General features: G+C 44.4%; 1 protein-coding gene across 3 annotated transcripts in view; it reads right to left on the reverse strand.

Annotated features, from left to right (window-relative positions):
* LOC126418812 (copper-transporting ATPase 1) overlaps nucleotides 1-27529 on the reverse strand; it is a 515583-nt gene that overhangs the window by 14051 nt on the left and 474003 nt on the right. For all 3 annotated transcript variants that reach the window (XM_050085753.1, XM_050085755.1, XM_050085754.1), the window contains one exon: nucleotides 19926-20090. In XM_050085753.1, coding sequence (XP_049941710.1) covers nucleotides 19926-20090 — 165 coding nt within the window. The remainder of the gene's footprint in view (nucleotides 1-19925; nucleotides 20091-27529) is intronic.

Raw genomic sequence — 27529 nt, forward strand, 5'->3', positions numbered from 1 at the left:
CATCCAGCACACATGGTGACCATAAATGTTTGCCAAAAGTTCGTTCCTGAAGACATCATAGAATTGTCCCAGGGGTACCTTATATGTGTGGCATGTTTCCCCTTCTTGCTGGAAGAGGCAGTATTGTCCTTCGTGTTCAGTGAGCTGAGCACAAAATGTATCAAAAATTTCCATATATGCAACCACATTGTACACCGATTTTTTCATCATGGAGTGGTTGCTGAGACACAGTGTGAGGGTTTCTGTTGGCCAGCACTTCATGTTCTGTGAATTCACATGATCAGCAAATGAAAGCATGCTTCATCACTCATGTAATGGAAAGGGTCTAACAAATCATAGCTCTCAGTTCTTCAAATCTCATATGGTGTAGTCTATCCTTCTGACCTGCGGTTCTGGGTGACTTTTCTGAACAGTACTCCTTTCCCTAAACCTCTCCAGTCATTTTACTTCAACCTTCTTCCAGCCCCTTCAACTCCTCTGCCATGAGGAGGAGTCACTATACCTGAAAGTTTGTAAAATTTAAACCCTTGCCACCACTTGGAGAGTAGATTCCATTTAAATTATGTTGTCAATAAATTATATTGTCAATAATTACAATATATTATATTGTCAATAATTGATTAAATCATTGTAAATGTTAGTCAAAATCCACATGCAGTAATTTACAAGTTTTGACTGTCATCCTTCCACAACTGCTGCAGAACTGTCACACAATATGGCTTCAAATTAAGACTTTTTAATATCCTCTGGCAACTCCTACAGACATGTGCCTGTTGGGCCAATTTATGTGTAACTTCTTTGGGCCCTGAATAATTCTTTGGAGAACGTCTACAATAACTTCTGGTTATACTGAAGGAGTTCTTTGTCATTTTACATTTTGCACAAATCCATAGGTGAGCAAACTTTTATACAGATTCCATATTGCTCTATCTGCTGATAGTCCTCTATCTGGATACTTGACCCTGGAAATTTTGTGAGTTTCCTTAATTGAAACTGTTTTCACATATTCTTCCACAATTTCAATTCTTTCTTCTATCGAAAAAGTCATTTTACAGACCTCAAAGAGAATTGTCTAACTTCACCGATGAAATAAACTGAAGAATGCTAACAATCTATTGTTGCTGTGTACTCTATTTCAGAAGTCAAAATACTGCATCCATACTCAAAGGAGCAAAATACCTGATGATGGTCGAAGTAGTGAGGACATAAAATGTAGACTGGCAATGGCAAGGAAAGAGTTTCTGAAGAAGAGAAATTTGTTAACATTGAGTACAGATTTAATTGTCAGGAAGTCCTTTCTGAAAGTATTTGTATGGAGTGTAGCCATGTGTGGATGTGGAACATGGGTGATAAATAATTTAGACAAGAAGAGAATAGAAGCTTTCAAAATGTGGTGCTACAGAAGAATGCTGAAGATTAGATGGGTAGATCACGTAACTCATGAGGAGGTACTGAATAGAATTGAGGAGAAGAGGAATTTGTGGCACAACTTGACTAGAAGAAAGGATCAGTTGATAGCACACATTATGAAGCATCAAGAGATAACCAATTTAATATTGGAGGGAAGTGTGGAGGGTAAAAATTGTAGAGGGAAACCAAGAGATGAATACACTAAGCAGTTCAGAATGATGTAGGTTGAACTAGTTACTCAGAGATTAAGGAGCTTGCACAGGATAGAGTAGCATGGAGAGGTGAATCAAACCAGTCTTTGGACTGAAGACCACAGCAACAATAACAACAACTCAAAGGTGAGCCAGGCTACTTATAACTGTGCCACCCTGTAATAATGTGAAAGACAAATTGGTCCAGATGATTCTTGGAAAATGCAGTGTATCTGTTAAGGAATGAATACAGAATGCTGTTCCATTGAGTTACACCAGCTTTTGGCAGCAGACAGCAAACATTGTATGAATTTAAAGACACACTTCTAGAATCGGAATACATTGGTATATGTACTACAAAGTGTTACAGATGCTCTCAGGGGATTTAAATGAGAATTTATGGAAGAATGATGACACTGTTCAGGGGAGCCATGTTGGGTAGATTTTAAAAAAACTGGTATTGGATGCAGTCAGTGCAGCAGGTCTGCCATTTTATTGTCTGTTCCTCATAATGATCACAGGAAAAGTTAAGAACAAAGTATTTAGGCTGTGTAGTCAGAGTGTCCGGACATACATTTCTGATTTAATAATTGTATGACCTCCTAATGTTGCTATCTTAGAAAAATGAATAGCTAAAAATAACAATTCTATGTGGATGACATTTTATTCAGACACAAGTATATGTACTTTGATCATAACTGCTGTGTCATGCACTTGGGAGAGATTGACAAGGCCATGCAAGAACCTGACATTTTTGCAGGTCTACAATCTTACAGGCAACGGCCTTGTCACAGTGGATACACTAGTTCCCGTGAGATCACCAAAGTTAAGCACTGTCGGACGTGGCCAACACTTAGATGGGTGACCATCCAGCCGCCATGCGCTGTTGCCATTTTTCAGGATACACTCAGCCTCGTGATGCCATTTGAGGAGCTCCTCGACCGAATAGTAGCGACTTCCGTCAAGAATACCATCATAACGACCGGCAGAGCGGTGTGCTGACCACACGCCCCTCCTATCCGCATCCTCAACTGAGGATGACACGGTGGTCGGATGGTCCTGATGGGCCACTTGTGCCCTGAAGACAGAGTGCTTACAATCTTACACATAGATCCCACTGGAGGTGCTGGACACCATTCTACAAGATACTGTTTTATTCAGTTTAACACTGGCTACAGAAACCTATGCACTTTAAAACTGCCTAGGTTGTTTTGAATTTTGCTACAATCACAGGCAGCAATAGCAGAATGAAGCAATCACTGGCAATAATAGCAGAATGAATCTACCACTCTGCAGCTCAATGTGTTCTGCTTCAAAACTTGCCAACATATTATAACATCAGCAATGGCATATGGCAGGCTGATATTTGTTGCCAATTCTATCACATTTATATACTGAAGATCCCAGTTGAGAATGGAAAACAAAACTTGCACAGATGGGTTCTGACAATAATATAAACAGTGACAACTTTGTCTGAATATCTCATTTGCTGACAATCTTAATAGTTACAAATTCTGAAGATGTATACATACAGCAAATACTGTCTGAATTGGAAAATAGTAATAAAAGGTTTTTTTTTTAAAGCTTAGATGCATGGAACAGAATACATGGTATTTTGTGATCCATTCCAAATCTGCTGTAAGTTGTTTATTAATAACAAATCCCTTAAAATAATCAGCCAATTTACCTTTCTTGGTTTCACAATGTCACCTCTTGAAGAACTTGATATTGGAGCAAAAGTAATATCATAGAATGTATGATACAATAAATACAGCACCAACAAACACAATATGGAAGGAAAAAAAGTATTGAAACTATACAAGACTATGGCAGTTCTAGCAGGTTTTACAGTGCTGAAGTGTGGGCCCTTACTAGTGTGCTAAAATATGCAACACAATTTTTGCTATATTATTTACTGGATAATTTGTATGGGTAACAAAGAAAGAGACATAAAGGTACATATCAGGCACTCAACATTTACAGTTTAAAAGACAAAATCTTAGAATATCATGAAAAACGAAAATCCCATATAGAATATTAGCCAAAATTTGTCTCTAAAGTACAAGCCTTGAAGGTTCCACAGAGTATAACTGTGCAAGCACCATATTAATAGAGCATAGAAAGTCACAGTGGTTTGAAACAAAGACAGGTGTGCAACAAAACCATTTCATTTCTGCAGATACCACAATGAAGGATGTCAAGGAAGAGGGAAAAGGAGACCAAAATGTTCTTGTATATGCAGATGAAACTACCATTTGGGGTGAAACTGACAAGGAGGTACAGAGGAAACTGGATCTGTGGAACTCAAACTTGAAAGAGTTCAGGTTGATTGTGAATAAGAACAAGACAATGCAAATGAGTGGCACAGCCACTCCATGTAAGTTATCTTCAGAGGGAAAGAAGATCAAGAATGTGAACAATTTACATATCTTCATAGTGTTGTGGCAAGTGATGGGAGAACTGATCTTAAAATTCTGAATATGATACCCAAAAGAACCAAATATTTCAAGCTGGGAAAGAATATCCCTGTATGCACTAAACAGGCCATGTTCAGAAATTCCTTGCTGCACATCACATCCTATGGGAGCTACATAGATAACCAAAGAACACATACATGAACAACATACTTATAAAATGAATTTTTTTAGGTCTGCTCTCCAAAAGACAATGAGAAACAAGATCAGAAACAAACACATAAAAAGAGAATTGCGGTTAACTAAAGCATTTTCTACTGCTTTGCCATCTTGCCTTACAATCTCAGGCTATGCTACTGATCAGTTTCTCAAAAAAACCTACATTCCAAAAATTAACAAGTTTGCAAAAGTGTTCTGTTCTCTTTCTGTTTGTGCATATACGATATCATATGCCACAGCGTTGTTGCATTACAGGATGGAGCCGACATCTGGTATCTGTAGTGCAGTGGAAGTGCACACATTGAGGGGTCAGAGTACAGACTGACTGATGTGCTCTGCTTGTGTGAAACATACACAGTGAGAGTAATTCACGATCAGTACTCAGACAGGAATGCAGCAGGACAACAGCCAGTAGATGTCTACAAAAGAGGTGGCTGGACCAGTTTAAAGAATAGCCTGAAAGGCCAGGAGAGGCATTGGATGGCATGTTGAGGAGGAAATCTACCAAGATGGAGACAGTTGGAGGCAAATCATTCAAAAACCTGGCTTGTCAGGTGGAGTCTCCAGTGTAGGTGATTCTGCAGTGGTCAGACCAAAGGGAAGCTTGAATGATCCAGTCTGAATTTCACAAAAGTTTGCTGGATTAATGCATGCAGAAGAAGAAGAAGTGAGAGTCTGGAAAGAGGGAGAGAGAAGTGCCTATGAAAGACAAGGGTCCAAATTCAGCTCCCACTCCGGAATGCAGACAGTCACATATTAGCAAACAATCTGAGAATGGTGCATGAATATAAAATGACTACAAAGGTTGTATCAGTTATTGCTCATGGAGTTTTTTTATTAACAGCCTGTACAACTTTTAATTTTTCAATCATTATCAACAGTCCTATAAAACAAGAAATAATATACAAAAACACAAATGGAACATTACCTTAAAAATTAAATAAACCCAAACAACACACCCCATAAAATAATAAAAAGTGATACCATAATGCTTTTTGTCAATGACAATCAGATTATGGTCGGAATTAGCTTGGATGCATGAGTTGTTAAGCTGATTGTGTGATAATTCTTGCACTTTTAAGCTCCTACAGGCTTCATGACTGTGTGGATGATATTTTTCCGAAAGTCAGATGGTATTTCATCAGATTCATACATTCTGCACACCAATGTGAACAGACATTTTGCTGCTGCTTCTCCAACCGATTCTAGAAATTCTGATAGAATGTTACACATCCTATAAATTTCCTTTACTTCATGTCTTTGGTCATAGATTTTTTGACATCAGACTGCCAATTTTGGTTTATAATGACCATCTTCAGATCTGTTTTATAAAAACATGTTCTAAAGTACTGCAGCCACAGTGGCATCATCAAATGTTAAATACAAAACTGTTCTGGACTGTTGCTTTGAACAGTAGTGTTACTAACAAGATGACTCTTGCATATGCTGTTTTATTTATTTATTATTTATTTCTTTATTTTTGACAATGCTGGTGCTAATTTTGTGTTTAACATTTGATGATGAAACTGTGGCTGCAGTACATTAGGACTTTTTTTTTTTTTGTGGTTTTAGGGCGCACAACTACAACGGTCATTAGCGCCCAGACTACGTTAGGAATGCACCGCAAGTCACAAGTTTAAAACAGCAACGAAACAGAAAACACGATAAAAGACAGACTGACAGGCATAGGATTTAAAAAAAAAGCATAATCAAATGTCCTTAGAGAGGGTTGTCAAGTTGATAAAATGAAGAACGCGAGCAGCTGCTCACGGGTCATCCACTAAAATGGCATCTAGAGTACATGGCAGGCCAAGATCAAGACGCAGTGTGTTAAAATCTGGACAGGACGTTAAAATGTGGTGGACCATCAGCAAGTGCCCACATGGGCAGAACGGCGCCGGCGCAGCCATCAGCAGATGGCGATGGCTGAACCGGCAGTGTCCAATTCGTAACCGGGCCAAAACTACCTCCTCCCGCCGAGAAGGGCGTGAGGAGGACGTCCAAGCCGCGGGAAGAGGTTTCAAGGCCCGAAGCTTGTTGTCTGTAAGTGCAGCTCAATCGGCATGCCATAGTGATAAAATGCGCTGACAAATGACCCTGCTACAATCTGACAAAGGGACACAACAAGAAGCTGTCCGAGGCTGGAGGACCACAGCCTTGGCCGCGGCATCTGCAGCTTCGTTCCCAGGGATACCGACATGGCCAGGAACCCACATAAAGCTAACCGGAGAACCGACGTCCACCAGCTGCTGAAGAGAGCATTGGATCCGGTGCATGAAAGGGTGAACCGGGTACGGATCACTGAGGCTCTGGATGGTGCTCAGGGAATCTGAGCAGATGACATATGCAGAATGTCGGTGGCGGCAGATGTAAAGAACAGCCTGGTAGAGGGCAAAGAGCTCAGCTGTGAAGACCGAACAATGCCCATGGAGCCGGTATTTGAAACTTTGTGCCCCGACAATAAAAGAATACTCGCCCCCGTCATTGGTCTTAGAGCCATCTGTATAAATGAAGGTCATACTAATGAACTTCGAACGAAGTTCGACAAAATGGGAGTGGTAGGCTGAACCGGGGGTAACCTCCTTTGGGAGTGAGCAGAGGTCAAGGTGGACGCCAACCTGAGCCTGGAGCCAAGGTGGCGTGTGGCTCTCGCCCACTCGAAAGGTTGCAGCGAGTGAAAAATTAAGGTGTTGAAGGAGGCGACGAAAGCGAACTCCAGGGGGTAGCAGGGCAGAGACATACAACCCGTATTGACGGTCGAGAGAGTCACCAAAAAAAGCAACAATAAGACGGGTGGTCGGGCATTGCCAGTAGCCGACAGGCATACCGACAAAGCAGTATATCGTGCCGGTAGGTGAGTGGCAATTCACCAGCATCAGCATGAAGACTCTCGACGGGACTAGTATAAAACGCTCCAATCGCAAGTCGTAAACCACGATGTTGTATGGAGTTGAGGCGGCGTAAGATGGATGGCCGTGCAGAGGAGTATACGAAGCTCCCATAATCCAGCTTGGAGCGGACGATCGACCGATATAGGCGAAGTAGGACGGTTCGATCCGCTCCCCACGACATACCACTGAGAACACGGAGGACATTTAGAGAACGGGTACAACGGGCAGCCAAATATGACACATGTGGAGACCAGCTAAGTTTCCTGTCAAATGTAAGACCTAAAAATTTTGTTGTCTCCACGAATGGGAGAGCAACAGGACCGAGTCTTAAGGACAGTGGGAGAAACTCTTTGTAGCGCCAGAAGTTAATACAGACCGTCTTCTCGGCAGAAAAACGGAAGCCATTGGCGACACTCTAGGAGTAAAGACAGTCAAGAGAACGCTGAAGACAGCGCTCCAGGAAACACGTACGCTGCGCGCTGCAATAGATGATAAAATCGTCCACAAAAAGGGAGCCTGATACATCAGCTGGGAGGCAATCCATTATTGGATTGATCGCTATGGCGAAGAGAGCGACGCTCAAAACTGAGCCCTGTGGCACCCCATTCTCCTGGCGAAAGGTGTCTGACAGGACAGAACCCACACATACCCTGAACTGTCGATCCATTAAAAAGGAACGAATAAAAAGAGGGAGGCGACCGCGAAGGCCCCATGTATGCATGGTGCGGAGAATGCCCGCCCTCCAACAGGTGTCGTAAGCCTTCTCCAAATCAAAGAACACAGCCGCGGTCGGGCGCTTCCGCAAGAAGTTATTCGTAATGAAGGTCGACAAGGTAACCAGATGGTCAACAGCAGAGCGGCGCCTACGAAATCCACATTGTACATTGGTAAGTAGGCGTCGAGACTCGAGCAGCCAAACCAAACGGGAGTTAACCATTCGCTCCATCACTTTACAGACACAGCTGGTAAGCGAGATGGGTCGATAACTGGAAGGCAAGTGCTTGTCCTTCCCCAGCTTAGGGATCGGGACAACAATAGACTCACGCCAGCATGCGGGAACATGTCCCGCAATCCAGATGCGATTGTAAGTACGAAGAAGGAAACCTTTACCCACAGGAGAAAGGTTCTTCAGCATCTGAATATGAATAGAATCAGGCCCTGGAGCGGAGGACCGTGATCGGCCAAGTGCGTTTTCGAGTTCCCGCATGGTGAATAGGGCATTATAACTTTCACGATTCGAGGAGCGGAAGTTAGGTGGCCTAGCCTCCTCTGCCTGTTTGCGGGGGAGTAAGGCAGGGTGGTAATGAGCGGAGCTCGAAACCTCTGCGAAAAAGCGGCCGAAGGCATTGGAGCCAGCCTCAGGGGCCACAAGGACGTCATTCACGACCATCAAGCCAGAAACTGGTGAGTGGACCTTAGTGCCAGATAGCCGGCGCAGGGTACCCCAGACAACAGAAGGAGGAGTAAAACTGTTGAAGGTGCTTGTGAAAGCAGCACAGCTGGCTTTCTTGCTCTCTTTAATAATACGACGACACTGTGCACGTAATCGTTTATAATTGATACAATTTGCCACTGTAGGGTGGCCTTTAAAGGTGCGTAAAGCACGTCGACGAGCACGTAAAGCGTCTCTACATGCTGCGGTCCACCAGGGGACCGGTACGTGACGTGGATAAGAAGTAGGGTGAGGGATGTAATATTCAGCAGCAGTGAGAATGACTTCCGTGAGGTGTGCGACCTGACGATCGCAGCTTGTGAAGGTTTGATCCTGAAAGGTCGCCCTGGAAAAGAAGAGCCCCCAGTCTGCTTTGGAGATGGTCCAACTAGATGAGCACAGAGAGGGGGTATGCTGCAGGAGATGGATAACACACGGGAAGTGGTCGCTCGAATATGTATCAGAAAGTGCATACCACTCAAACCGGCGTGCAAGTTGGGGAGTACATACAGAGAGGTCTAAATGGGAATAGGTGTGAGATGTGTCCGAAAGAAAAGTAGGGGCGCCAGTATTGAGGCAGACAAGATTGAGCTGGTTGAAAAGGTCTGCTAACAGGGAGCCCCTCGGGCAGGATGCTGGAGAGCCCCAAAGGGGATGTTGGGCATTGAAGTCTCCAGTTAACAAAAATGGTGCAGGTAGCTGAGCAATAAGTTGCATCATGTCTGCCCTGGTAATGGCAGACGACGATGGAGTGTAAACGGTACAAATGGAAAATGTAAAAGTGGGGAGAGTAATGCGGATGGCAACTGCCTGCAGGCCGGTGTGCAACGTGATGGGATCGTAGTAAATATCATCCCAGACCAGCAACATAACCCCTCCATGAGCCGGGATACCTACCACAGGGGGTAGGTCAAAACGTACAGAGGTGTAGTGATCCAAGGCAATTTGATCGCATGGGCGTAGCTTCGTTTCCTGGAGGGCTAAGACGAGCGGACGGTGCAAGTGGAGCAGCAACTTCAAGTCCTCTCGGTTGGAGCGAATGCTGCGAATATTCCAGTGAATAAGTGCCATCGTAAGAAGAAAAGGAAGAGGAAAGAAGGGGTCACCTCGAAGGCCGCTGAGGGCCTGGCTTCGAGTGAGCACTGCCGCCGCTATCAGTAGGCGGACAGTCATCGTCCATTGGTTCTATAGGTTCATCGGCCATCTTGGTAAGATGGCCGGGAGGGGGAGCTTCCTCCGCCGGTGAACGGCCAGATGTTCGGCTACCAGCGGTGCGGCCAGGCGAAACGGATGACGGCCTGGGGCGGCAACCGCTGGGTGGTGCAGGAGAAGAAATGCGCCGTGGCGGAGAAGGAGAACTGTGCTTCCTATGAGCCTTCTTGGAAGGTCGTTTGGTGGAAGTACCGGTTGATGGCTGGGAGGTCGAGGTACGTAGGAAGTCTGCACGGGACGGTTCCTTCTTGAAGGCCCGTGCATCTGACTTCTGGGTCTTCGTCTTAGCAGAACCTGATGAAGGGGCTGGTGTCTGTGGGGTGATGGGAGGAAGAGGAGACGTCGACCACGCGATCTTAGCACTGGCCGAACGGACGACCGTGGTGCTGAAGGTCAGATCGCATGTCTGGGTTGCCACCTCCCTGGTAGTCCGAGGAGAGGCGAGGACAGTACTGTATTTCCCCGCTGGGAGCAGCGTGGACTTCCTACTAGCCAACAGCTTGCGAGCAGCCGAGGTGGACACTTTCTCTTTGACCCGAATTTCTTGGATACAGCGTTCTTCCTTATAGACGGGACAGTCGTGGGAGGATGCGGCATGGTCACCCTGACAGTTCACACAACGAGGAGACGGAGGTGGACAGTCACCCTCATGGGCATCCCTGCCACAAGTGACACATTTAGCCGCATTGGAACAAGACTGTCGAGTGTGATTGAAATGCTGACACTGGTAGCAGCGCGTAGGTGTCGGGACATAGGGGTGAACAGAAATAACCTCGTAGCCCGCCTTGATGCGCGATGGCAGCTTAACACTATCAAAGGTCAAGAAAAGTGCCCGGGTCGGTACAAGGTCATTGTTGACCTTTTTCATGACCCTATGGACAGCCGTCACGCCCTGCTCAGCGAGGAAAGATTGAATCTCCTCGTCAGTCAATCCGTCGAGGGATCTAGTATAGACCACGCCACGAGACGAATTCAAAGTTCGGTGAGCCTCCACCCGGACAGGGAACGTGTACAGGAGCGTGGCCCGAAGCAGTTTTTGTGCCTGAAAGGCGCTCTCAGTTTCTAGTAACAAGGTACCATTATGCAACCTGGTACAAGATTTGACAGATTCGGCTATGGCATCTACGCCCTTCTGGATAACGAAAGGGTTGACAGAGGAAAAATCCTTTCCATCCTCAGATCGAGAAACGACGAGGAAGTGTGGGGTAGGCGGTAGTACTTTCGTCACTGGGGGCTGGTCATGTTTCCGTTTGTGGGCAAAAGTCGAGAGAGAAGAAGAGAAATCCATTGCGGAGGAATCCCCCATGATTGCCAGCGTCTCCGATGGCGCGCTCCTTCCATAAGGGGACCCTCTCAGAGGGTACTCCCGCCTTAGGTGAATGTTTACACCTCAGGTCACACCTCCCGAGAAACCTTTCAATCGGCATGGTCAGAAGGTATCAGCTCAGGCAATCACCCCTCCCTGGGCCTGGCCTTTACCAGGGGGTATGTGCGGGCCTTACTTGTCTACCCCGGGCGGGGAATTACGCGTTACCCCGTCACCGGCTACGGGTGCGAACGCGTGGGTCGGCCTTCAGGCGCGCACAGGGAGGAAGGAAGAAGAAGAAGAAGAAGAAAAAGAAGAGAGAGAGGGAGAGAGAGGACAGACTGTCTCAAGACGCCGAGGCGGAGACCAGAGAAGGCAAGGAGAAGAAGGCAAGGAGAAGAAGGCAAGGAGAAGAGTAAGGAAGACAGTGAGATGGAGAAGAACAAAGAAAGGAACCAACCAAAGAAGGAAGAAACGAGAAGTGAAAAACCAAAAAGACCACAAATATAGGTCGTGGGACCGTCCGTCTCCGGACGCAGGTGCTAACTACCCCCTTGAGGGGGATGGACTCCTTTTAGTCGCCTCTTACGACAGGTAGGAAGACCTCGGGCCTATTCTAACCCCCAGACCCGCAGGGGGGACATTAGGACATGTTTTTATAAAACAGATCTGAAGATGGTCATTATAGACCAAAACTGGTGTTCTGATGACAAAAAACTTTGTGGCCATAGACATAAAGTAAAGGAAGTTTATTCTATATTCGGGTCACTGTTTTATTCATGACCATGTACAGCTTGTGTTACATATCCTTTCTGTCTTATTTGATCTTAAGTCTTCCAAAGCTCTTTTAAATTCTGATTCTAATTCTGGATCCCCTATCTTCTCTCTATTGACTCCTGTTTCTTCTTCTTCTTCTTCTATCACATCAGACAAATCTTCCCCCTCCTAGAGGTCTTTAGTGTACTCTTTTCACTGATCCGCTCGCTCCTCTTCATTTAACAGTGGAATTCCCATTGTACTCTTAATGTTACCACCCTTGCTTTTAATTTCACCAAAGGCTGTTCTGACTTCTCTATATGCTGAGTCAGTCCTCCTGACAACCTGTTTGTTTTTCATTTTTTCGCATTTTTAAAGCAGCGATTTCATCTTAGCTTCATTTCACTTCCTATTGATTTCATTGCTCAGCAACTTGTATTTATGTATTCCTGAATTTCCCTTAAAATTTTTGTACTTCCTTCTTTCATTTCTTCTGTTACACACGGTTTCTTCACAGTTACCTTCTTTGTACCTATGTTTTTCTTTTCAACTTCTGTGACTGTCCTTTTTATAGATGTCTAAGCCTCTTCGACTGAACTAACTGCTGAACTATTTCCTATCGCAGTATCTATAGCCTTAGAGAGCTTCAGGGGCATCTCTTCAGTCCTTAGTCCTTCTGTATCCAACTTCTTTGCATATTGATTCTTCCTGACTAATCTCAAAGTTCAGTCTACTCTTCATCACTACTAAATTGTCATCTGAGTCTGCATCTGCCCCTGGGTATGCTTTACAATCCAGTATCTTATTTTGGAATCTATGACTGACCATGATTTAATATAACTGAAATCTTCCCATATCTCTCAGCCTTTTCTTGTGATTCTTGTAGAGAGTATTCACTATTACTAGCTGCAATTCATTACAGAACTCAATTAGTCTTCTTCCTCTCTCATTCCCTGTCTTCAGCCCACATTCTTCTGTAAATTTCTCTTATAATCCACCTCCTCCTGCAACTACATTTTTAGTCTCCCATGACTATGAGATTTTTATCTCCCTTTACGTACTGGATTACCCTTTCAATATCCCCATACACTTTATCTCTTAATCTTCAGCTTACAACATCGGCATGTATACTTGAACTATTGTTGGTGTTTGTTTGCTGTCGGTTCTGATGAGGACAACCCTATCACTGAACTGTTCACAGCAACACACTCTCCACCTCATCTTCCTATTCATAACAAATACTGCTCCCATTATTTCATTTTCTGCTTCTGTCGATGTTACCACATACTCATCTGACCAAAAATTGTTAGCTACTTTCCATTTCACTTCACTGACTCCCACTATATTTAGATTGAGCCTTTGCATTTCCCTTTTCAGGTTTTCTAGCTTCTCTAGCATATTCAAATTTCTGTAATTCCATGCCCTGTCTTGTAAAACATCATCCTTTCATTTGTCAGTCCCCTCCTGGAGATCTAAATGGAGGATTATTCTGGAATGGAGAGATCATCTTGATGCTTCCTCAATTACAGGCCATGTGACCTGTAGATACACACTGTGTGTCTTTAATGCAGTAGTTTCCATTGCCTTCTTGATCCTCATGTCATTGGTCTTGCTGATTCTTCCACCCTTAGGGGCAGTTTCCCACACCAAGGGCAAGAGAGTGACTGAACCTCTGTCCACTCCTCCATCCTCTTTCACAAGGCCATTGGCAGAATGTGGGTGACGACTTATGCAGGAAGTCTTTGGCTGCCAATGCTTATGATTTTTATTCAAAATTTAAGCAGTGGCAGGGTTTGAGCCTGGGACCGAGGGTGTTCTGATTACCAATCGAAGACAGTATGCCTAGACCATGGTGAAGCACCTTGAAGTGGAAGACTAAATGAAATTTCATGGGTTGACAGGGCATATAATGTTAGTCAATGATTGCCTAATGAAGTCAAATTTACAAAGAACTTGGCAGTATGTGTACACTTCTCAGTGTAACATTGCACCCCTTCTTGCCTGGACACATGAACGGATTCGGTTGGGAAATGGTGTCAAAGCCATTGCGTCCTCTCCTTAGGCAAACTGGCCGGCAACCTTTGATCCTTGATATCCTACACAATGGAGTGGGACAGAGCTGATGTCTGAGTTGATCCCACAAGCATTCAATTGGGAACAGATCTAGGGCTCTTGCCTGGAAGTACCTCAGCATCACGTAGACAGTTCATATACATGTGTGGACAAGCACTGCCCTGTCGAAAAATGGCACCACAGTACTGCCACTGGAGAGGTAACGCATGATGACGCAGGATGTACATGACGTACCATTATGCCATTGGAGTCCACTCATTTACTACCAGCCAATGGTTCACCACACCATGATGGCAGGAGTAACACGACAGTGCATCTCCCATACGTTGGAAGAATGGGACAACCCCCAGGGAGCTGTCATACGCGCGAACAAGAGCAAAACTGCGACCCATCTCTGAACACAATGTGATGCCATGGCCTGCTGCTCATTCATGACAACTCTCCAAATGCAGCTGTTGTGTTGTGATGTCGATTGCAATAATTGCCTAGTCTGTCCACTGCTGGCCTGTGACCAATGGTGTTGGGTGGCACAGAGTGATTCTAAGAGTGCATTACTTTTCCTCAGATGGCAGGCAAAGATGTGAAAAAGTATGATGTTCTTCGTGCACAATACAGTGAGCCTATTCTGTGACAGTTGACCAGAACCTTGACTACAAGCACATCTGCCCACAAGTTGCAATGCAGTCCAACATCAGGCCACAGTCACATCTGTATGTTGCATGAATCTGGATAATTGCATGATTCAACCAGCCAGCCACATGGAGACCTACAATGAGACCATTTGAAAATTTCAGGTTGCTTATAATGCTGACTCACTGGAGTATGTGGCATCTGCATGTCCCTCACAGTGATCACTCAACATATGACACTGTTCACACCCCCTTATATACCCTACTAGGCCTCCTGGCAACAGTAAACATGAACAAAACAAATGCACTCTTTCAGGTTTTCTACCCATCACAAGGAATTCAAACTCTAATCATTTACATTCTCACTGATGATGTGTACATGTATGTGGAAATCTGGACAGCATCTTCTGGATGTCCCAATTTTTTTTTTTGTTACACTTTTTTTTTAGAAGAGTATTTTTTCATGTCAACTTAATTTTAATCACATATACAAGTCAAATTATATTAGCGTCAACATACATATGTCTAGGCACTAAGCACACTCCCAGATGTACCCACTCATTAAGGGTGGGATGCCATCCACAGACACTACACTCACGATTTATAGGCTAGTTATCCTTCCTACAATGTTGTATTGATCAGGCATGTGGTCTACGACAGTGGATGAAGACCTGATAAAAGCTTCAGTCACTATAGAAGGATCCTCTGAACACAACAGGGATCAACTGATACAAACCACTGGTGTTAATGATGTAGGCAAACAATTAATGTATCTGTACATCAAGGGGAACTCTCTATAGGATTGCTTCCCTTCGTCCACAAGCTCATTCATCAGTTATGCACTAAACAGCCTGACAGATCAGAAAAATGACAAATCTTTACAGTTAACAGACATTTTAGGATACAACTCACTACAATCATTAATACTAATTGCCATTCATAGCCCTCAAAAAGCGTGATCTTCAAAAAATCATTAAGAAAAACTAGATACCTCGTGAGCATAATCCTCTGGTGCTACTCTGATATGAATAAGAAAATCACTACTCAGCTCCACTCGATACTCTAGCAAGAGCCTTGAGGATGTGTGAAGCAGCAATCAGCTAAGAACATTATAGTATCAGTTTTAATTTATTTAGGTAGTGCAGTGAGGTGTTTATTTAATGCAATGCTAACATTAGTGTTTTGTATGCTGTTCCTTGTGTTACAGAGCTATTAGTGTGACGTTTGGTTTGTGGGGTGCTCAACTGCATAGTCATCAGCGCCCGTACAAAGCCAAAATTTTGACACAATTTTTACACAGTCCAATTAGCCTCTGTCACAAATGATGATAATGGTGGTGGTGATGATGAAATGATGAGGACAACACAAACACCAAGTCCCCAGGCAGAGAAAATCCCAGGGCCATTAGTGATCCACCTCAGCTTCACACAGGTAGCACTAAGCAACAAGTACAAGACGACTCGTTTGGCGCAGCGGTAATTTTGTTTACAAACTACTGTAAATAGATGCGATTGAAATTGAGGAACAATGTTAGGTAAGTGAATATCGTCACTTTCATAAAATTTAAATTATTTAACCAGTGTGTGACAGGAAAGTTGTCAGGAGCAGTAGTGTTACACATCCCACATTTAACTTCCGCCAGCCGGTGTGGCCGTGAGGTTCTAGTCGCTTCAGTCTGGAACCACATGACCACTACGGTCGCAGGTTCTAATCCTGCCTTGGGCATGGATGTGTGTGATGTCCTTAGGTTAGTTAGGTTTAAGTAGTTCTAAGTTCTAGGGGACTCATGACCACAGATGCTAAGTCCCATAGTGCTCAGAGCCATTTGAACCATTTTTTTAACTTCCATTTGGAGTGACAACTTGTGGTAATGATTTAAGCAGTGAGCTACTGTGCCACACACTCGGTTTAACTGCATTGTCAATTTGACGCGAGCTACAGTCGCAGGTCGCTGTGGAAGTTGGCAGTAGCTTGCACTGGCCTGGCACTCCAGTCAGATCTCCTACATCCGTAAACCTTCCTTGTGAATCATCCTGTCTATCAGTAAAAACCATATCAAAATCCCTACAATAGTTCCAGAGATTATCCTGAACATACAGACAGAAATCATAGCAGGGGGCTTTAATTTATATACTCTATCTGATCAAAAACATCTACACACCCCTCATGGAACTGATTACAAGATGTCACAAGAGGCAGAGCCACCAGAATGAAAGGACCAGGGAGTATAGTGCTGTCAGCAGAAAGACAGTGGCAGCAGAACGGGTTAGTCAGGAGAGTTTGGTGATTTCCAATGTGCTTTAGTCATTGCACGTCACGTGAGTAATAAATCCATCAGGGACATTCGAACACTTCCAAAGCTGCCCAAGACGACTGTCGGTGATGCGACTGTGAAGTGGAAAAAAAATGAAATGATCGTACGGCATTGTTGGCCGGGAGACCCCATGTGGGGTGTTCGGCCGCCGAAATTGGAAGTCCTTTTTAGCTGACGCCACTTCGGCGACTTGCGAGTCAACAATGATGATGAAAGGCACACAACACCCAGTCATCACGAGGCCGAGAAAATCCCTGACACCGCCGGGAATCGAACCCGGGACCCCGTGTGGTGGAAGCGGGAACACAAGACCACGAGCTGTGGACTGTGAAGAGGAAACTTGTAGCGACAATCACAGTTAAATGAAGACCTGACAGATATCGTGTAGTGATGGATAGGGGTTTTCGATCATTCTGAATGGTGGTCGTAAAAAAGCGCATTAAATCAACAGAAGGAATCAGTTGTGAGTTCTAGAGTCTAGCTAGCACAATGACTGTGTAGGGAGATAAAAATAACGTGGTACAACGGCCGAGCAGTTACTCATAAGCCACACATTTCTGTAGTCAGTGGCACTTGATGGCTGAGATGGTGTAAGAAACGGCGACACTGGAGAATGGATGACTGTAAATGACCGATTTGGAGCAATGAATAACACTGTACCGTGAGTCAATTCACTGGATGGGTTTGGGTTCGGTGAATGCCTGGAGAATGTTATGTGCCATCACGCAATGCCAACAGTGAAGTATAGCGGATGAGGTGTCACGGAATGGAAGTGTATTTCGTGGTTATGGTGTGGTCACCTTATTGTGCTTAAGAAAATGATAAATGGATAAGTATTTGAACAAATTTTAAAGCCTTGTGTACTGTTTAAAGGACAGGAGCAGCTCACGGGCAAATGCTGGTCGTATAAGAATAATAATGCACCGTGCCGTAAAGCAGCAACTCCAAGCCTACGGTTTGTGGACGGTAACACTTCTGAATTGGACTAATGTGCCCAGAGTCCCAACTTGAATCCGATGGGTTACAACGTCCGGCACACTCGGCCACCTGTGTCCCTGATTTCGGCTCTTGAGGGTGGATGGTCTACCACTCCTCCACAGACATTGTGGATATATTGCTGAAAGCGCCGGCAGCAGAGTTCAAATTGCCATTACATACGAAGGATGGACACACCTCACATTAATGTCCACTAACAGGTGCCACGGTATTTTTGATCACGTAGTATATGTGTACAGATTCATAATGAGTGAAAAATCGAAACAGGTTTAGGCAATACATGAAAATACACTACTGGCCATTAAAATTGCTACACCAAGAAGAAATGCAGATGATAAACGGGTATTCATTGGAGAAATATATTATACTAGAACTGACATTTGATTACATTTTCACGCAATTTGGCTGCATAGATCCTGAGAAATCAGTACGCAGCAGAACCACTTCTAGCCGTAATAACGGCCTTGATACGCCTGGGCATTGAGTCAAACAGAGGTTGAATGGCGTGTACGGGTACAGCTGCCCATGCAGCTTCCACATGATACCACAGTTCATCAAGAGTAGTGGCCGGCGTATTGTGACGAGCCAGTTGTTCGGCCACCATTGACCAGACGTTTTCAATTGGTGAGAGATCTGGAGAATGTGCTGGCCAGGGCAGCAGTCTAACATTTTTTGCATCCAGAAAGGCCCGTACAGGACCTGCAACATGGGGTCGTGCATTATCCTGCTCAAATGTAGGGTTTCGCAGGGATCGAATGAAGGGTAGAGCTACGGGTCGTAACACATCTGAAATGTAACGTCCACTGCTCTAAGTGCCGTCAATGCAAAATGCAAACAAGAGATGACCGAGACGTGTAAGCAATGGCACCCCATACCATCACGCCGGGTGATACGCCAGTATGGCGATGACGAATACACGCTTCTGATGTGCGTTCACCGCGACGTCGCCAAACACGGATGCAACCATCATGATGCTGTAAACAGGACCTGGATTCATCCGAAAAAATGACGCTTTGCCATTCGCGCACCCAGGTTCATTGTCGAGTACACCACCGCAGGCGCTCCTGTCTGTGATGCAGCGTCAAGGGTAATCGCAGCCATGGTCTCCGAGCTGATAGTCCATGCTGATGCAAACGTCGAACTGTTCGTGCAGATGGTTGTGGTTTGCAAACGTCCCCATCTGTTGACTCGGGGATCGAGACGTGGCTGCACGATCAGTTACAGCCATGCGGATAAGATGCCCGTCATCTCGACTGCTAGTGATACGAGGCCGTTGGGATCCATCGCGGCGTTCCGTATTACTCTCCTGAACCCAACGACTCCATATACTGCTAACAGTCATTGGATCTCAACCAACGCGAGCAGCAATGTCGCGATACGATAAACCGCAATCGCGATAGGCTACAATCCTACCTTTATCAAAGCCGAAAACGTGATGGTACGCATTTATTCTCCTTACACGAGGCATCACAACAACGTTTAACCAGGCACCGCCGGTCAACTGCTGTTTGTGTATGAGAAATCGGTTGGAAACTTTCCTCATGTTGCACGTTGTAGGCGTCGCCACCGGCGCCAACCTTGTGTGAATCCTCTGAGAAGCCTATCATTTGCATATCACAGTATCTTCTTTCTGTCGGTTAAATTTCGCATCCGTAGCACGTCATCTTCGTGGTGTAGTAATTTTAATGGCCAGTAGTGTATTAAGAGCATCGATTGATATGAACTATGATGATAGTGAAATTTAAAGAGCTCACGGATGCTCTGCGCCAACAACATGGCAAATATGAAGGAAGAATAGAAACTGGGCAGAGGACATAACCGACAGCTAGAAAGTGCTCGGTCAGAGGCCGGCAGAGACATCCGAGGAGAAGAGAACGGGTAGCTGACCTTGCCAGGGTGGAGTCATGTACCTGTTAATGGCGCTTGGACTTGGAGGAGACGGGAAGCTGTCGTTGCCAGGGTGGAGGAGTGTCCCTGCTGATGGTGGAGCTGGAGAAGGGTGGAGGAATGTACACACTGATGGTGCTGCTGGCGGAGCTGGAGAAGACGGTGAACTGGTTGTGACAGTGTGGGGGAGTGTACCTGCTGATGGTGCTGCTGGTGGACCTGGAGAAGACGGGCCGCTCGATGTCGTCGAGGCCGCGGTGCACCGAGATGGAGTCGAGCTCGGACAGGGCGGCGGCGCGCGCCCGCATCGCGCTGCTGTACTCCGCCGTCTGCAGGGAGGCGCGCGTCGGCTTCCGGTACCTGCAGAGCACAGCACACTGTCAGCCCCGCTCATCACCACAGGCACACTGTCTGGTTTCCAGCACTTCAGGTTTCACAAACAGAAACCAGGTAACTATCACTGTGTACGCTGATCCTGCACACTACTCTACACTCGTGACCGAGTGTCAGCCCTTTGTTGTAGTTCTTTACTGTGTGAAACCACTTTCATCAAGTCGACTACGTAGTTCATCATTTGTGTGCACAGTGGAACCAGAGTTGCCGCAGACTGTGGTGCAACCGTGACGTATAATGGTAGCTACTGAACTCTAGAGGACATCTCCAGCACTCTGTGTATAATGGCACACATTTTGCATTTCTCCCGTCTAAGTTTACCCCAAGCTTTTTGTCTTCTCGTTCTTGTTTGTAATTGTACACCTCGGAGGACTAGTTTTTGTTGCCAGCAAGTATTCCACAGACAGATGAAGCAGAACAACTTTGACAATACTCACACACTCGTACATCAAACACGGCTCACTGATGCAGCAACATATTAACCCGTGTACAGGCTTTTAATATCACATGAATTTTAGCTATAACTTAAAATCCCGACGTCCTACAACATTTCTGACTGCAAAATCGGAATCGGCGCACTCTACTGCATAGCATTCGCGTTATTTTCACCCAGTAGTTGCGTAGTGTTATTAGGGTATCTACTCCAAAAAAAAAAAATCACCTGGTTCACGAAATTAATTCGTAATTTGAAACTTCCTGGCAGATTAAAACTGTGTACCGGACCGAGACTCGAACTAGGGACCTTTGCCTTTCGCGGGCAAGTGCTCCACCAACTGAGCTACCCAAGCACGACTCCACGACCCGTCCTCACAGTTTCAGTTCTCTCCTCTACCAAAACTTGCCCGCGAAAGGCAAATGTCCTAAGTTCGAGTCTCGGTCCGGCACACAGTTTTAATCTCCCAGGAAGTTTCGTATCAGCGCACACTCCGCTGCAGAGTGAAAACCTCATTCTGGAATTCTTAATTTATTTCTAGATTTTCTATACTGTGTGACGTAGTAGTAATTTGTAAGAAATTTCCCTCTGTATGCACTGGCATTTAAGGGTCGAATCACTCCCTCTTCTCTTCCATGGAATCATAAGAATGTACGCGCTGCTGACTCTGACCAGTGGGTGACGTGCTACATTACCACCCAGATAAATTACGAAGTGGTCGGGCGCCAGTAGGCCGTGCCAATAATAATGAAAGGAAGATGGTGGCAACGTATTGCGTTGTTTTCTGGTACGACTGCAGCGAGTGCCAGCATAGTCTCCAAAATTGCTGCCATTGCAGGTCTTGTGGGGGCATCAACGTGTTCGTCAACAACAAGAGTAAATAAAACTCTGCAGAGCAGCTGTTACAAAATTAAACGGCTAAATGAAGCTGCACACGTTCCTGCGAAGCAGACGTAGACATGGCATGTACGCAACACTGTGCAGCATACTGAGAAGACACCCGCGACTTACCAGACGTACAGAGTTAGGCATGTGGTTTTCGCCTATGCGTTGCCAATAGTAACTGTCTTGCAGAGTACCACAAAATTTGAACAATCCATCGTTTAGAAGCGGTTTCGCTTTGAACAACAAAAGTAAAATTAGACATTTTTTTCTGAAAATGCTTATTCTTATGTTAATCTGACATGTACTTGACTGAACCTAAGCTAAGAAAATAATAATTTTAGCATATATTTAGAGACCTTCGGAGAAAAGAGAACCACTTGTATGAATATCAAGGAGCTCAGATGGAAACCCAGTTCTAAGCAAAGAAGGCGTATATAGAGGGTATAGACAAGGGCGATGTACTTGAGGACAGTGTTATGGAAACGGAAGAGGATGTAGATGAAGATGACATGGGAGGTACGATACTGCGTGAAGAGTTTGACAGAGCACTGAAAGACCTGAGTCGAAACAAGGCCCGGGAGTAGACAACATTCCATTAGAGCTACTGACGGCCTTGGGAGAGCCAGTCCTGACAAAACTCTACCATCTGGTGAGCAAGATGTATGAGACAGGCAAAATTCCCTCAGACTTCAAGAAGAATATAATAATTCCAATCCCAAAGAAAGCAGGTGCTGACAGATGTGAAAATTACCGAACAATCAGTTTAATAAGTCACGGATGCAAGATACTAAAGCCAATTCTTTACAGACGAATGGACAAACTGGTAGAAGCCAACCTCGGGGAAGATCAGTTTGGATTTCGTAGAAATGTTGGAACACGTGAGGCAATACTGACCTCACGACTTACCTTAGAAGAAAGATTACGGAAAGCCAAACCTACGTTTCTAGCATTTATAGACTTAGAGAAAGCTTTTGACAATGTTGACTGGAATACTCTCTTTCAAATTCTGAAGGTGACAGCGGTAAAATACAGGGAGCGAAAGGCTATTTACAATTTGTACAGAAACAAGATGGCAGTTACAAGAGTCCAGGGACATGAGAGGGAAGCAGTGGTTGGGAAAGGTGTGAGACAGGGTTGTAGCCTATCCCCGATGTTATTCAATCCGTATATTGAGCAAGCAGTGAAGGAAACAAAAGAAAAATTCGGAGTAGGTATTAAAATCCATGGAGAAGAAATAAAAACTTTGAGGTTCACCGATGACATTGTAATTCTGTCAGAGACAACAAAGGACTTGGAAGAGCAGTTGAACGGAATGGATATTGTCTTGAAAGGAGGATATAAGATGAACATCAACAAAAGTAAACCGAGTATAATGGAATGTAGTCGAATTAAGTCGGGTGATGCTGAGGGAATTAGATTAGGAAATGAGACACTTAAAGTAGTAAAGGAGTTTTGCTATTTGGGGAGCAAAATAACTGATGATGGTCGAGGTAGAGAGGATATAAGATGTAGACTGGCAATTGCAAGGAAAGCGTTTCTGAAGAAGAGAAATTTGTTAACATCGAGTATAGATTTAAGTGTCAGGAAGTCGTTTCTGAAAGTATTTGTATGGAGCGTAGCCATGTATGGAAGTGAAACATGGACGATAACTAGTTTGGACAAGAAGAGAATGGAAGCTTCCGAAATGTGGTGCTACAGAAGAATGCTGAAGATTAGATGCGTAGATCATACAACTAATGATGAGGTATTGAATAGGATTGGGGAGAAGTTTGTGGCACAATTTGACTGGGAGAAGGAATCGGTTGGTAGGACATGTTCTGGGGCATCAAGGGATCACCAATTTCGTATTGGAGGGAAGCGTGGAGGGTAAAAATCGTAGAGGGAGACCAAGAGATGAATACACTAAACAGATTCAGAAGGATGTAGGTTGCAGTAGCTACTGGGAGATGAAGAAGCTTGCACAGGATAGATTAGCATGGAGAGCTGCATCAAACCAGTCTCAGGACTGAAGACCACATATTTCATTACTGGTACACGAAGGCGACGAGCGAGTCTCTTGTTCAGTAGACTACTCGTGGTAACTGCGTTTGCTGCAGTGCCCCACGCCTTCTATTCTTATACTGTGAGAGACTACTGCGATGAATGGCGGTATTTCTTTACACGTTGGCTATGCCCATTTCTGAATGAAATGTCCTTCCCACAAAAGTCAGAACATACACTGAAGCGCCAAAGAAACTGGTATAGGCATGCGTATTCAAATACAGGGATATGTAGCAGGCAGAATACGGCGCTGCGGTCGGCAACGCCTATAGAAGACAAGTGTCTGGCGCAGTTGTTAGATCACTTACTGCTGCTACATTGAAAGGTTATCAAAATCTGAGTGAGTTTGAACGCATCTCCGACGTAGCGATATCAAAAACCCGGTAAAACATCAAATCTCCGACATCGCTGCGGCCGGAACAAGATCCTGCAAGAACGGTACCAACGACGACTGAAGAGAATCGTTCAACGTGACAGAGATGCAACCCTTCCGCAAATTGTTTCAGTTTCAATGCTGGGCCATCAACATGTGTCAGCGTGCGAATTATTCAGCGAAACATCATCGATATGGGCTTTCAGAGCCTGGTCTATTAAAAAATTCGTCAATGGAGCCGAAGGCCCTCTCGTGTACGCTTGATGACTGCACGGCGCAAAGCTTTACGCCCGTCAACACCGACATTGGACTGTTGATGGAAACATGTTGCCTGGTCGGACGAGTCTCGTTTCAAATTGTATCGAGCGGATGGACGTGTACGTGTATGGAGACAGCCTCATCAATCCATGGATTAGATTAGATTAGTTTTTCGTTCCATAGATCCGTGCTGAGGAGATCCTCGTGGATGTGGAACACGTAAATTTTTTAAAGCTGAAATAACAATACTAATGGTATGAATATATACAATACATCATTTGTTTCTATTAAAAAATTCGTCAATGGAGTAGGAGGAGTTGGCCACTAGTAAGTCTTTCAGGCTCCTTTTAAACTGATCTCTATTTGTAACTAAATTTTTTATGTTTGCTGGCAAATTATTGAAGATGAGTGTTCCTGAGTAGTAGACCCCTTTTTGAACTAAAGTTAGTGCTTTTAAGTCCTTGTGCAGATCATTTTTGTTCCTGGTATTGTATGTATGAACCAAGCTGTTTGTTGGAAAAAGATGTATATTATTTAGGACAAATTTCATTAAGGAGTAAGTATACTGAGAGGCAGCAGTTAGTATACTCAGTTCTTTGAAGAGCTTTCTACAGGACGTCCGTGAATTTACTCCACAAATAATACGTATTACACGCTTTTGGACTCTGAAAACTTTTATTTGACTTGTAGAGTTACCCCAAAATATTATACCATATGACATTATGGAATGAAAGTAGGCAAAGTATGCAAGCTTCTACATTTTTATGTCGCCTATGTCTGCTAACACTCGAATTGCAAATACAGATTTGTTAAGGCGTTTCTGCAGTTCTGTGGTGTGCTCCTCCCAACTGAATTTATTATCAAGTTGTAATCCCAGGAATTTAAGACTGTCGACCTCTTCTATCTGCTCTTCTTCATACTTTATGCATATGCTGGGTGGAAACCTCTTACAGGTTCTGAATTGCATATAGTGAGTCTTTTCAAAGTTGAATGTCAGTGAGTTGGCTTTAAACCATTTATTAATATTCATGAAAATATCATTAGCAGATCTTTCTAGAACTACACTCGACATACTATTTATTGCAATACTTGTGTCATCTGCAAACAAAACGAACTCTGCTTCTGGCAGTGTAACTGATGAGGGATCATTAATGTACACAAGAAAAAGCAATGGCCCTAAGATGGATCCTTGTGGAACACCACATGTAATTTCTTCCCATTCTGATGATGACTGATGACTTAATTCACTAGTCCCTTGCACTGACACCATTTGTTTCCTGTTAGTGAGGTATGATTTGAACCATTTTGCAGCACTGCCCGTGACACCATAGAATTCTGATTTATTTAAAAGGATGTTGTAGTTCACACAATCGAATGCCTTTGACAAATCACAGAAAATACCTGTTGCTTGTAACTTGTTATTGAATGAATTAAGTACATTTTCACTGTAGGTGTAAATAGCCTTCTCAATATCAGAACCCTTCAGAAATCCAAACTGTGTTCTTGATAATATGTTATTTGTGGTCAGATGGTTGAGAAGCTGCCTGTACATTACTTTTTCTAAAATTTTTGAGAATGCTGGCAAAAGTGAAATCGGTCTGTAGTTTGATGGTATCTCTTTATCCCCCTGGGTCCTGCATGTCAACAGAGGAGGCTCTGTAATGGTGTGGAGCGTGTGCAGTTGGTGTGATAAGGAATACCTAACACGTCTAGATACGAGTCTGACAGGTGATACATATGTAAGCATTGTGTCTGATCACCTACATCTATTCATGTCCATTGTGCATTCCGACGAACTTGGGCAATTCCAGCAGGACACTCTGCTGACTTTAAACACTTCCGCTGGCCACCAAACTCCCCAGACATGAACTGAGAATATCTGGGGTGCCTTGCAACGTACTGTTCAGAAGAGATCTCCACCCCCCCCCCCCCCTCCCTCGGACTCTTACGAATTTGTCGACAGTCCTGCAGAATTCATGGTGTCAGTTCCCTCTAGCACTACTTCAGACATTAGTAGAGTACATGCCACATGCGGCACTTCTGCGTGCTCGTGGGGCCGTATACGATATTAGGCAGGTGTACCATTTTCTTTGGGTATTCACTGTAGTAGAATAATTAACTTACTAGTAACTATTGCAGATATGATCAATGGCCAAAACGAAAACCATAGTCGTTCTTGATAAAGGCTGTACACTAAGTTTTGCACACTGTTGAGAGCAAGTAATCATTGCGTGTGCCTCAATGGAAGCGCAAGTCTTCCAACTGGACGCCACACGGCGACTTCATTGTGACTTCTGTCCCACTCATCCAGCTGGCGAAAGGGTACCTATAACGCAACGCGGAACCCGATCCTCACATCGTTGGGAGGTGAAGGCTGGATTTCTGCGGTCCGGTCAGGGTATGATCACGCGACTTCTCAGTTCGCTGGCACGCGCTTTATCGCTGAGAACTGAACAAACAGAGTGTGCAATCTAAATATTAAAATACCAGAATGGAAAATGCTCACATCGCAGCACAGAAAGGCGAATATGTCCTGGACGAAACTTTGGATGTAAAAAAGGAAACTAGTTTCTCGACTTATCAAGCAGCTTCAAAGATATTTAAATCTAAGTATCTTGACATATTCGCGCTAGTTTACTTGTTAGTATTAGTAATCGAGTCATGTAACATGATGCATCGTGCCATATATGCTCTTCAGCCATGGGATATTATATGTTGTTTCTAAGGCTGGCGAATATTGCGGTTTTTGGGCACAAAGGGATCAGGGACTTGGGAAGCCTATAAATTGAAAGATGCAGGCATGCGAACACCTTTCAGCAAAGAGCTCTCGTTGTGCTGTAGTAGGGTCAACTCGTAAAAAGAGAGAGAATGTCTCAAGATGTTTTGATTCAAGTGCCTTTGAAGCTGTCAGATAAGCCGAGAAGCTAGTCCCCTTCTTTTTCATCATTAATTCGGCCCTGGCCATATTCGCCTTTTTTCTTTGTCCTATGACAAAACCAGAATGAAACATGCTCGTAACTTTTACTCTACTGTAGCTTGGCCCCAGGGTCCTTCACTTCAAATCACCATGGATGCAGTGAATCATACGCTCCGTACTGTCGTAGTGAATTAGTTCGCGCCAGCAGACAGGCAACCCAGTGAACAGATTTACAAAGCGGACTGCTGCCGTTGCGACTTCAATTATTTTCACGGATGTGTTGACATTTGCCGCGCCGTATTGAGCATCTGCAATGTGGGTTAAAAACTTGCGGCGATGCTCCATGTCTTAGTTTTATGTACTCCTATGTCTTTTTGTATTGACACGGTTGTCTGCTAAATCTCTCGAGGTACTTAGGAATAACGCTGTATGTGCTTTTAGCAAGAGAATGCATCACGTTACCGCAATCTAATTGTGCCGAAGATGAATAGAGGGACACT

Source organism: Schistocerca serialis, chromosome 9, assembly GCF_023864345.2.
Source record: "Schistocerca serialis cubense isolate TAMUIC-IGC-003099 chromosome 9, iqSchSeri2.2, whole genome shotgun sequence".
In the NCBI taxonomy this organism is placed as follows: domain Eukaryota; kingdom Metazoa; phylum Arthropoda; class Insecta; order Orthoptera; family Acrididae; genus Schistocerca; species Schistocerca serialis.